Source organism: Accipiter gentilis, chromosome 32 (genome assembly GCF_929443795.1).
Source record: "Accipiter gentilis chromosome 32, bAccGen1.1, whole genome shotgun sequence".
Taxonomy (NCBI): Eukaryota; Metazoa; Chordata; class Aves; order Accipitriformes; family Accipitridae; genus Astur; species Astur gentilis.
The window spans coordinates 8,276,501-8,289,716 of record NC_064911.1 but is presented as its reverse complement, the minus strand read 5'-3'; the positions used below and the strand labels follow the sequence as shown (position 1 = coordinate 8,289,716).

Genomic DNA, 13,216 nt, shown 5'->3' with positions numbered 1-13,216 from the left:
AAAAATTCCAAACAAGCTGTTTTGGCTGTGATGAGAAAATAAGAGGTTCAACTCTTCTGGCAGGACAGCGTGTATTTTAGCCAGAGGGGAGGGAAAATGGCCTCCTAGATTATGGTGCTGTAGTGACACTACTTCCTTCTCCCTCTCTTTCCTGGTTACTATCTTCTCTCCAAAGCAGCCAACAGAAACACAGTTCCTCAAACCTCGAATGGATCTCAAACCTCAGCTGAGAAAACTAGCAATGGGTTCATTTTCTCATGCAGTTATTTCTCATTACTAGCATATATCACTGAACAAAACATAACCAAAATATTATTTCTCATGTCGTGCTTCATTTGAAGGAAGCTTAACATGGCAACAGCAAATCCACTATGCAGAAAGCCCGCCTAACACCAACCTCGCCACACATACAATTCCTTCTTAATTCCATGCTCTTTTGCCGCTCTGCAACTAACCAGGACTTCCTGCTTACTCACTTTTTCCTCAGACAGCGATGGCAAAGAAGGGACAGAAAACAGCAATGAACAAAAAAGTCTGAACAGAAGTTTTGATCGCCTCTCTAGTGATAGATGGCACAAGGTAAGTGATTCAGGGCCAATGACTTTAAGGCACAGCAAACATGAAAACCCAACATATATTGATTTTTAACCAAGAAGTCCCATCTAATTTGCAGGGGTTCTCAAACAAGTTTATAATTTACACCAAACCACAAACTGTAGAGTGTACACAACCAAACTGACAGGATCATACCGCAAAACAGCAGCTTACTTTTGCTTGCTGGTATATAACTTATTGTATTACCTCAACTTATTGCCCATAATTTTCTTAGTTCCCTATCTCTTGGAATGATCAACTCCTGAGCAGTTTGCTCTTGAAACTTTAGATGGTAAGGGAGTAGTACTCACACTGAAATAAAACTGAATACTATTGCTGAATATTGACAGCCCTGAGTACGTCACTCTTTCACATGCTGCTACAGAGCCATCACTGATAATTCAGTTTCAAGTGTAAAAATCCCTTTATGCATCTGTTTAAGTAGCTCTTTTATCATAAGTAGCATACTCAACAAAAACTACTTGTTACTTTGAACAGCATGAGAAACAAACTCTGTGATTTCTTTTCAGTTCAGGACAAATTAGGCCATTTCCCAAAACCTTATACATCATGGTGACTTACACAGCATGATCATCACAGCAGACTTAGAACTTTTCACAGCAAAGTTTTGTCAGAGCCACTCAAAAGCCCAAGCTGTGGAAGAGTTCATGATAACAGCTTTATTCTTTTTGTTCAGAAAGACCCAGATAATTAAACAGTAGAATTATACGACACGGATTATATAACAGACAACATCATTTAACAAGGTAGTTCTAAAATTGCTCAAGGAGAGCTCTTCCTGAACGACGCAGCCTCTGGGTCCTTTGAAACAAAGATAACGTCTTTTCTATGCACCCTCTTCAATTTCAGTCAAAAAAACAATCATGCATTTAATTTCAGATTTTGTTCATTTGAATAAAATTAAACTAAGAGCGTGGCAATCAGGAAATTCAGACCCGTCACTCTCTTTCTCTAACACAATATTAATATTCTAATAAGAACACATCTATAACTCAGTCCCATTAACCTAACAAATTACTAATCCTTCTTTCCCCTTGTCTTCAATTTGCAGTTTATGACTTTCATATGGAAGCACTTCATGACAATATAGGGGAAAACTGCAGGAATGATTACGAGATGAGAGGAAACCTCTTTATCTAATTTTGAAGTGTTCTACATAGTGTGGAAGAAAAGTGACTATAGGTCATTTATCTCATTTACACATAGGTAAAGATCACTCTTAGGTAATTTTACAGATCCAGCTGATGTGATATCAAAACCCCTGCCTACCATCTATGCAAAATCATGACAACCAGGGAAGGTAACTTGACTACTGGGAAAAGGCTACCATAAGGCCAGTCTCAAAAAGAGATGAGCAGCAGGACCCAAGGAACCACAGGCCACTGGGCTTCATCTCAAGTCAGGAAAAGTCTCAGAGAACAACCTCCTGGAACATATTCCCAAGCACCTGAAGGACAAGAAGGTAATCATGGACACTCAGCAAGGAATTTCACAGGTATATCACACCTGACCAACCTCATTGCCTTCTACAAGATGACTGGCTACACAGATGAGGAGAGCGCTGTGGCTGTAGCACATCTTGACTTCAGTCAGGCTTTTGACACCATCTCCCATGACGTTCCCATTTGGGACCTGAGGATGCGGAGCTGAACAAACAGACCACTGTGTGGACTGAAGACAGGCTAGGCCACTGGGCCAAAAGGGCAGCGACCGTTGGCTCAACATCGGGCTCATGACAAGCATAGTGCCCCAGGGGTTGTGAGTGGAGGAAAAATTGTTCAACATCTTCATCAAGTACCTACACGACGGACAGACTGCGGCCTCAGCAGATCTGCACAGGACACTACATTAAGGGGGGTAGTTGACATGCTGAATGTCAGAGCTTGAATCCAGAGGAACCTTGTGGAACAGGAGGATGGGGCCAACAGAAACCTCATGGCGTTCAACAAGAAGCAGCCCAAAGTTTTGTAGCTGAGGTGAAAAGACTCCATGCATCAGGACAGACTGAAAAGCAACTGAAAAGGACTGAAAAGGATTTGGGGTGATGGTGGGCACTAGGCTGAATAAGAGCCAACTCTGTACTCGCCCTGTGCATACAGCCAACTTTACACCAGGTCACATCTGGAGGGCCAAGGGCAACATATCCAAGGAAGATGCTCCCACCCTCTGCTCAGCACTGGTGAGACCACACCTGGAATAGGCTTGGGCCAGCTGTGGGAGCCCAGTTCAACAGGGATCTGGAGAAAGAGAGAGGGACAGGCAGAGGGCTACCAGGTAGGTCAGGGTCCACGAACACAGGACCTGTGACGAGAGGCTGAGAGGAGCTGGGCTTCAGTGTTGCAGACAGGAGGCTAAGGGGAGATCTCGCAGCAGCTTACAACAACTTGAAAGGCAGTTACAAAGATGACACAGCCAAACTTTTCTCTGCAGTGCCAGACAATAACACAAGGGGCAACACCCACGAGTTACATTTTGTGAGGTTCGGGTTGGACGTTGGGAAATACCTCCTCCACAGGACAGTGTGGTGCAGCACTGAAACACACTGCCCATAGAGAGCACGGATTCTCAACCCTTAAAGGTTTATAGGACTTGGCTGGACCCGGCCATAGCTGACCTGATCTGGTGACAGCCCTGCCTCCTTTGGGATATGTACTAGGTGACCTACAGAGGTTTCATGCAAACAACATTTTTGAAACATCTAACTGATTTCAGTGGGGCCAAGATCCCTCCCAGATGACATTTATTTAAATGTATTTAAAGTATTTAAAATGGAAGAAGCATGGTGTAGACAGGTTCAAACATGCTAACGGTTGCATTTGATTCTGAGAATATTGCTCCGTCAATCCAACCCAAACCTGAAATTGCTATTGCAATTGCTCTGGACTCTAATGACTTGAGTTTTGAACATTTTACAAGGCACCCTTAACTCTTCAGGACCTAAATTTCAAGGTTTTATTATTAACTTCATATCAAAGTTCTCAAAACAGTGTGCACTGAGAACACTGATAAGAGACTGCGACTTTCAAGTGATGCCACAGCCTTTCTCACACAACCTCTGCTGTTGCTACAGTTTCTAATAGTTTCTGGTTCTTATGAGAGAGGCCTTGCCCTTCCAGACAAAATAACATCACCCAAGAGAAAAGGGAAAAGGAATGCTTGTGCTTTTAATTCCTTGCAATTAAGTTTCCTCTAGCCACTACCTATGGAAGGGGATATCGGGCATGTAAAATCCTGCAATAGTGCAGAAACAGCTTTCAAGTATAAATTCTGGACTTTCTAGACCTGTGTCATATCAGAGTGAGATGTGAAATATTTCCATTAATAGCTGAATATGTGACAGGAGGTAAGGCTATTCTAGTAAGCAGCATGGAAATGCCGGCTTTCCCTCCACTACCAGTGCATCTTATTGGAAAAAAAGTGCAAACCCCATGTTAAAATACATGAAGAGGTAATAGGAATGGTGATACTCTCCAGCCTCCCAATCGTATAAGTATTTTAGTCATATGCTTCAGCTAAAGATAGACACTGTGTTTTGGAGAAGTTTACCTGAAATAATTGAAACTAGAGAAGGGCAGAAAGGAAGGAAGAAAGGAGGGAAAGTGATTCAGACAGACAAAGCTGTGCTTGGCTGTGACTAATGTTGGCTCATGCTAAACACAGCAAATTTAGCGCATAACAATCACCAAACCCACCAAGTCATACCTCATAAACAACCAGATTCAGCAGGGTCTGTCCAGATCACTAACTGATTGAGGCCTTTGGCCAAACTAAACCACAAATTAGTTTTTGACTAACTAATTCTGGTTTTGGATGAAATGTCAAGTAACAGATACAATTACTGGTTTTTAAGTTTTGTTTGTAAACAATGGGAAAGTATATTTAAACTTTCAATTCCTTCCCAGACTATTCAAATAAGAAATTGCCTGAAATTGGTGTGACTTTTACCCTGTAATCTTCTTCCCTTTTCTCCAGCTCTAATCAGCACTGTGCTCAGACCTCAGTTGCTCTGCCATCAGTGTGACTGTTCATGACGTCAGGCAGGATTTTGCATCAGGCAAAGCCAATCTTCCCATTCCGGCAACAAACATCCCACTCTCATGGGACGTCACAGGAGCCCCACGAACTGCCTTATCATCCTCTTTTGCATGGAGGAGCCAGAGTCTAAAAGACATCCTAACCCATCACGCCGTGCAGAACAGGTACTTACAGCTTGGTATTGAAGTAGGAGGTGACATCAGGATCAGGCACACCTGCTACAGCAAAATTACTGCTCCCAGTGTCAACCAGAATATTTAACTGCCGAAACAGAAGAAAGGAGAGGTGGTTTTCATATCCAACTAAACAAACAAACAAACAAAAAATCATTAAAGTTTTTGTCTAAACTACCTTCAGTTTCAAAACCATGATGAAAGTTGCTCTGAAAATGAAATACAAAGTGTCACTTTTGGGAAAGATATACTGCTGCAGCCCCTTCAAAACAGCTGATCATGCTGAAGTGCTTTAACATACTCATGTTCCTGGAAGGGGAAAAACCCACCAAGTCCATATTTGCAGAGCAGGTGAGTTCACAACTATCTCAAATTTCTTTTTGGTCCAACACACGTGTCTTGGTAACCTGGCACATCCTGGACACAGGCTGAATTGCATACTTTTTAAAGCACTGTTTGTCTTAGAGCTTATGAGGTTTCAAGGTAGGGGGTGAGTGCAAGTCTGAGCAGAAATAAGCAGAAGCATGAATCTGCTTCATGGCTTGGAGAGCATGGGAACAATGCCCAGTTCGTCCTGAGGAGCAGCAACCTACCACAGCCTGCACCGCCTTTAAATAGGATGGCAGATTTATAAACACTATGGAAAGCATTGATTGAAAGGTGGCCTAAGAGTAGGGCCACTTGTTTGCTTAATTGGGAGGACGATTTAGGCCCCAAAATTGCCTAACAAAACCACACAGACAAAACGAGACGTCTCCTTTCCCCATTTGGCTCAGGTAACCAGGCTGGTTCACCACAGCTGCATGATGGCTTGTGCTAACACAAAGCAGAAGGTGACAGCACGGGAGCTAGCAGCCAGATGCAGGATCACCTCTTTCAGTGAGACCTTGAAACTACATTAAATGTAGCGTCATTAAATAATAATTTAAGTCAGTCAGAGACTGTACTGCTACCAAAAGCAGCGGTCACACTTTTCCCCTGCTCTTGGCTGGGTGCTTCCCAGGGCTTCTTGGCATAAGCACTCGTACCCATGGGGCTGTGACGCAAATCAGATCAGGTTCCTCACCTACTGTTACCAAAAAAAAAATTAAAAAAATTAGCAATCTGCCATATCAGCAGCTACTTGAAAAGAGATGGTAGTAGCAGATAGTAGAAAAGGGCGATTCCTCCCTTGGTGACAGTGCCGTCTCAGGTTGGCTTAAAATGATTGCGAAATTATGCCCTAGGCAGTAGGGGACACCTGCTCCCCAGAAAAATATTAAGGAATTAAGAATTTTTCTGTAAAAGGAAGTGAGACATGAGGACTGGGTTGCCCGTGGTTTGAAGTCAGCTCAAACCAGCCACTTTGGTAGTCCTCATCACTCCTTAAGACGTAAGGTAGCTAGGGATCTAGCACTGAAAGTGGACATGGGAAGAGTAAGAGAGAACAATAGGGGAAATGAGCTTAGTTTTGACAAATGAAGTAGAGAAACAGGGCCGAGCTCAGAAAGGAAAGAAAAGACAAAGGAGAATAAAGCATTTGGAGAAGATATGGTGAATCCTTCATTAACAAGTTTAAGACTGAGCATAGACCAAAAAAGTGAGTCGATGTTCAAAAACATTTTTGGTTTGCTCACAGAGGGGGAAGAAGGAGATGGTTACGCTTGTTTTACCCTGTTAATATAGGATGGGACTGAGTAGCTCTGAAATTAAAACATGAACACAAACCCAACTAGTAATCCATAGGACTCTCTTCTGAACTGCACGCACACTCTGGCATTGGTATTCCCAGTCCTAATCATGCAAAAATTTTAAGACTAAAAAGAAACAAACCTACCACCTTAGTCAAGTGCCTCACTGCATCCCAGATTTTAGATTAAGCGGAGACAATATATTAACATTTATTTTGCAACCACACGAGCTAGGCACAGAGATTTAAAAACAAAAGGACATCTACAAGTTCACCTGGCTCCAGGAGCTGAGGCTTTAAAAGAAAATAGGAACCTCTGAGGCATGGCTTGCAATAAAATCCAAAGTTTGCTACATACTTTATTTCAACGATATCAAAAGCCTAACATTTTGTCAACTACCTAACAAAGTAAGAACTATTCGTTTTTTCCCCCTCTTTGGGAGAGAAATCATATTAAAAATAAATAACAAAGAGCAGCTACAGTGTGTGCATCTATCAGAACCAACAAAAGTTGCCTCAAAGGGGTGCTGCAGGGCTTAAATTAATTAGCCTTTCCGAGGCAGTCTGTGATGCTTGAGTAATGGGCACTGTACATCAGCTGCATAAAAACATGTAGGTGTTGCACTAGCTTCAGTAATATGCATGACACCATACACGAAGGAGGACTTGGGGAGGAAAAAAACAACCCCAAACCCAAACAAACCCCCAATCACTAAATATGACATGTATGAAAGCTATTTTACCCCCACACCTTAAATACAATGTTATCATCACAGAATTCACAAATCACTGAAGAAAAGGGCAAATTTACTACCCACAGTACGGAGCAAATCAACATTTCCAAAAGAAAATAAATATCCCCCACCAAAAAAAAAAAAAGAAAAAGAAAAAGAAAAAACAAAGCTGGCCAACCATGCAAGTGCCAGCCCACTCGGACACAGCAGCATTCACATGACAGATCGCTATTGAGGCTGACATTCTCTCTCCGCATGTTTGTGCATAATGAGATGCAGGCGGCCAGGGCAGACACTGATTTATTGTAGTCCTCACAATAGTGCCAGTGATTAGCAGCTCATTTTGGGGTGGGTATAACTTACTGAGTTCTCTTTCTCTCCTGGCTACCCTTTGGGTCTGAATTTTCTTTAGTGCCTTCACGTCTCATTAAGAATCACTTTCATGTTGTCACCACTGAAGCCTACTTTATTCTGTACTGCCTGCTGCCGGTGTAATGGTGCTGCTGGGGGAGCTTCAGGGAAGCTCTGGTGAATCACAGGGTGGCAAGTGAAAGAGCTGTGGTCCAGGGCTGCCTATCCTGCCCCACCTCCAGAGGTCAGCCCTGCCCTCTCCCGAAAGATGAAGTCAAACACACTACGTGCTCAACTCCCCAGCCTCTGCGTTTCGCCACCCAGCTTACTAACAAAAACTGAAACCAACGGCACCTCAACTTGATTCACTGAGCTGTGACGGCCGGAGAGTGGTCATACCTCTCTGTGCCTCTACCTTTCTGTCACAGGGACGGAAGACCCTGCCGCCGAGGCAGAGCCAACAGCGGTGGTAGCGTCCTCTCCAGCTGCCTCCTGGTGAAGCCCCAGATGTGGTGAATCAGAGCTCTCGCGGGCAGGCGCAGCAGGTTCCTTGGGTTTATTACAGCCACCTCCAGTGAATCACTTCCTGTCACCCAGAGCTGATTATTTAGTGATCACCCTGTTTTGTCAGAGACTGTCAGATGAAGTCAGATTTTGCCAAAGCCAAGGTCAGAGAGGCACGGCTGAACGAGGCTATGAAGGAGAAACTGCCTGAAGACTGCTGACTGATCACGTGCCCAGCATTAAAAACAATGAAAAACTACTTTCCTTTTGCTTTTGGAGGCACAGAAGGAAAGCCTTGGTTTCTTTTTTATTGTGGTTTCCAAGTCAATTTCAGACCTATATAGCAGAAAGCAGACAGCAAACGCAGAAGGCCATTTTTTCCCCCCTGAAGGTCACCTTTACTACAGCTGTGGGACATAAAGTCTGCACATAGTATTGTATCTGGAGATTATTTTGCTGGATGCATTTCCTCTATGGAAAGAGTGTCGTTATTATTAATAAGTTCATAAAGATCCCTAGCTATAGAGTAGGCAAGACAGTAACATCCACCTCTGCCACGACAAACTTACAGCGGAAATCTGACACTCTATCTATATGCCATTAAGTTGTGCTTATAAAAAGAAACAAATCCAAACCTGTTTACTGAAAGTCACGAACATTGAAAGCAGAAGCCTCCTTAGGTCATGAATTTTATATTTTTGCTACTCTGACGGGGTAGAGACACTGATAAAACCCCAGTCATAATGATTTATTTCAAATGGAAGTCAAACATATTGTCAATACTTCAAGGATCCCTCAAACTTTCCAGTGCTTGGTTTAGCGCCAACTTCAAATAGCACTTACTGGATGCTATCCTGCTTCAATAATTTAACTTACCGCTATGTCTTTAATATTTTTAAGCTTTCCATTGCTGAATATTGTTGTATTTTGATATCAGAAAAAAATATTACCTATTGATCTGTCGTCTTTTTTTCAAAGCTTCCTCTGCCTGTGGTTCAGGTACCTGCCCTATCTGTTACAGCAAGTGGCGTCAACGCAGCGTCATCAACACCAGGCATTATCTATGCCTCATTTAACTGCCTGGTGAGCAGCAATTTGCAGTTATCCCACCATGCATTCAGAAAGTGACTTCCTTCACATTTTCAAGGAAAAGTGATAAAAGGTGGCAATCATTCCATTTTTGTTGCATAGAGGTTGCTAGCATGCTTTAGCAGGGACAGATGTTGCCTCTGTTCTGATCTACACCTTACATGGACTTAGTCCAAATTTCTCTTTCCTGTTTTTAGCTTGAGGTCGGGAGTTTTTGGTAACTTTCAGAAAAATATACAAAACAAATCCCACAGGCTACACAAGTGCATAATGCATTTCTTTGAAGCAGCCCTCCACACAGTTTAGCATACACAGCCTTTTCCAGGTGGGAATCCTAGGGCTTGCATGCAACCCTGTCGTGCTGCTGCTTTTGATATGATTCCCTGGGTAACCCACACTGAACTAGAGATAATCTTCATCCCCATTAAAAGACTGGCCCATGGAAAAATCCATTATAGGTTTTTTCCAAGTTAATGGGTCTGATCCTTTTAGGTCAAGCAATAAAGTTTCACCACTGGGCAGAAGAAACCAGGCTGCAAAAATGTATTCAGCTCTTCATCCCTGCTTCAGCTGAAGCATATGGGGGGGGGGAGGGGGGGGGAGGAATAAGATTTGCACAGATAGAGCCATAAATATAATAATCAACCTCATTCAGCCTTACATTTACTCTGGGGTTCAGTCAAAGTCTTAATAATGGGCAATTGATACTTCTGCTGCACAAGCCAGCAGACCAAAAAAGCTCTCTCCGCAAGAGTTCATGATGAAAAACTACAAGCCATCATGCCTTCTCTGGGATTTTAACTCGACCTGAGGGTGCCCCCTTCTTTTCTCTCCTCTCCCGTCCCCAATAAAGAGAGCGACCATTCCACACTAGTAACATTCACATGCCGTTCAAAATCCCGTCCTGCCGTGCTTTCATGATTTCTCCCACACACACACTTAAAATAGGGCTTAAAGTCCTACTCTGCTTGATGGAGTATGCTACACAGTGAACTATCACAAAGTAAATATGGGTTTTTGTCCACATGTAGAGACTATAAATAGCGAGCATCCCATTACTGGCTCATGAGCTGTTACCACACATCACGATGTACTGGTTTAGTAGAAGTCCTCCCCATCTAACAATCCCTGAACTTGTAACATCTCTTAACTCCCTCTCTTTCTTATTTTGTCCCCCACATAATGAGCCCTACTGAAAATAATTTGCTAGACAGTGCTTAAAAAAAGGTGCAGAGAAGTGCTACGTTTCTTGTTAGAGATTAGCAGCTAGAAATCATTTGGGTAACAGCTCTTCTTTTTCAAGCTGGTTAATAGATAGGAAAATTAGTTGCCAATTTAAATACTGCCTCATTTAACACAACAATTCCTAATTACATTATCAGCCCATCCGGCAAGAATTGCTTACAACTATCACACGAAAAAGAAAACACACTAGCAACTATATGCTGTCTTTGCCCACAGTTGGAATTCCGTGTTATTATCGGCACAGACTGTCAGTCAGGTTATTTCAGCAATTTGTTTCTACAAATTAATACTGTTACAATATACAGCAGCTTTTTAAGCACAGAGTTACTGTACGTTGGTTTTTGTGTGTGTGTGTTACTTGGAATTATCATGTACGGCCTGCTTTCTAATAAACAGTTTCAGAAGACTAGGCTGTAATATAGATCTGTTCCTCTTAAGATACAGAAATAAAACCTAATTAAAAGATGAGTTAGAGGAATCTTTGGAAGCACGTCTAGATGTAGAGGCCTGCAAAGTTAGACATAAACTGAAAAAGCCTCCACAATGACACATTTCTGCTTGCAGAATTATACGTATTTTGCTGAACAGGTAAGACTGAAACCGAAAAAGAGTAAGTTTGTTGGTCTGTACAACAGACCGACGCGCTGCCCCCGAACACTGGGGCAGGGACGGGACTCTCCCATTTTTCATTGCTCGTAAGCGGTCCCCGGACTGGAGCAACCCAGTCCTCACTGCTCTGCAGCGCTTGACAGAATGGTTAGGGTTGGAAAGGAGCTCTGGGGGTCATCTGGTCCAAGCCACCCAGAGCCAAATAACTCTCTGCAGCTTGGACGGTATCGAATTCATCTTTGAGGAGGAGGAGGAAGGGGCAGGCCCACATGTTACGCTGAGTCCAGGACGAGAAGTATTTCCTGTGGTGCCCCGAGCAAGGTCACCTCACCAGTGAAAACACACCTATCTGCTACTACCTCAAAAAAAATCCTCCCACAGTCATAAGAAGGGTTTAACCATGCAGCCAAGATAAGAGAGGCATTGTGAGAAAGAAAAATGGAATGGAGATAAATGATTTTCTAATGCCGTTTGTTCAGCAGGTGGTGCCCACGTTTCATTGCAGCGTCACGCCGGGGACGCAGAGGAAGGTGATTTATTGCAGCATGAAAACTTGGCCAAACCAGGAGGGTCAAGTATATCACCAAAGATAATTCCTGCTTTTGCAACAGCGGAATGTTGTCACAGAAACTGTGGTGTGTTTGTAGGTTGTGGAGTAAGCAGGAGAACAAGTGGCAAATGGAGGCTCCTCAGGGCAGCAGCAGATCAAGCCCACCAGAGCATGTCTGGCGTTCGCTGTCAGTCCCCTCACCATATTCCCAGCTGGTGTCAGGAGCTGGGATTTGACCCCGTATCTATACGACCGTTACATTCACTCTTTCCTCCAGGCACCTAAACCACTCAGCTATCCCTGGACACTCTCACACCTGTACTGGGCCCAGGAGAAGACCAGAGGCTTTTGCCCTCAATCTTTTCATGATCTGCACTGCTAGACTGGGAGGAATACTTCATTTTTTTTTTTTTTCTTTCTCTCTAAAAAGCAATCATCTCTTTCTTTGCCAGAAGATTACAACGTACTATCTGGATTAGCCAATCTATCCATGCTTAAGAGTACTGCGTGCTTCTGTAGTTGAGATTTGTATTAAAAACACAAATGCTAAAATGACTGATTGCTTTGAAGTATAAACTTGCTAAACTAAATTGTGAGTTGAAATATGAGCATCTGACTCTGGGACTGATGAATAGTCATTTTGAAGGGAAATATTACAGGAAGTGCTTTATATATATTATCATTTTGACAATAAGGGAAGGCTATTATGGTTTAAAGACAAAAAAAAATAGTCAGCCAATCAATCCTGGTAACAAAACAAAATATCTATTCTTCATTTCTGCGCTCTCCTTTCTGCCAATGCCTTCGGTTCCCTAAACATTAGCATTCTTTCTGCACATGCCGTCTCATGTGGTATCTTATTTTTCAGGCTGAAATTTATTTGCTATGTCTAGATTTATCATACAACACATCCATCCTATTCATGCTATATGAACATGCTTTGCTGTTGAACATGAGCTATTACTTGCTTATCTTAGAGCTGTGTGAATCGTAGCAATTTTGTCTCATTGCCTTTTCAGAAAATATTAACCTTTTTTTCCTCTTTTTTTTTTTTTTTTTTTTTTTTTCAGATGCAAGGCCCTGTCCCATATCATGCCCTATAGCTGACAAAAAAACTAGGTGTGTGAAGCAACCCTCTAGTTCACATAAACCAGCTACAGCTGAAGTCATGCCCTGCTCTAGGCATCAGGTTTTAAGGAAGATCTGGACTAGTTAGAGAAAGTTCAGTAACAACAATAATCTAGAGGTCTAGAAAATCTCACCTGTAAATAACCATTGAAAGGCTTGAACTGGTTTGAGAAGACCAAGCAAAACTGTGATAGTCTTTTAACAGACGTATGGTTGCCACAGAGACCCCCTGGGAGCCGCACTTTTCAGAAAAAAGGGGCTGCGTGTGAGCCAACTGGTATCTTCATCAGCCTTTCCCAGTGTAGCCAGCAATGCACGTTAACATCAAATAGACTGTTAGTTCTTACTAAGAGCAGTAAGGCACCCAAGTGCTCACAAATTTGAGTGAGGAAAAAATACATATTGTCTATATTTATACTAAACACGTTCTTGATTGAAAAATTAATGATGGCCTAGATAAACAGAAGATTAAAAAAACCCCACAAACACACCCTGAAATTCAAGAATGAATGCA

The 13,216-nt window shown here is 42.6% G+C and overlaps 1 protein-coding gene across 2 annotated transcripts in view; it reads right to left on the bottom strand.

Annotated features, from left to right (window-relative positions):
* BACE2 (beta-secretase 2) overlaps nt 1-13,216 on the bottom strand; it is a 55,776-nt gene that overhangs the window by 29,433 nt on the left and 13,127 nt on the right. For both annotated transcript variants that reach the window (XM_049835066.1, XM_049835065.1), the window contains exon 2: nt 4,823-4,911. In XM_049835066.1, the coding sequence (XP_049691023.1) occupies nt 4,823-4,911 (89 nt within the window). The remainder of the gene's footprint in view (nt 1-4,822; nt 4,912-13,216) is intronic.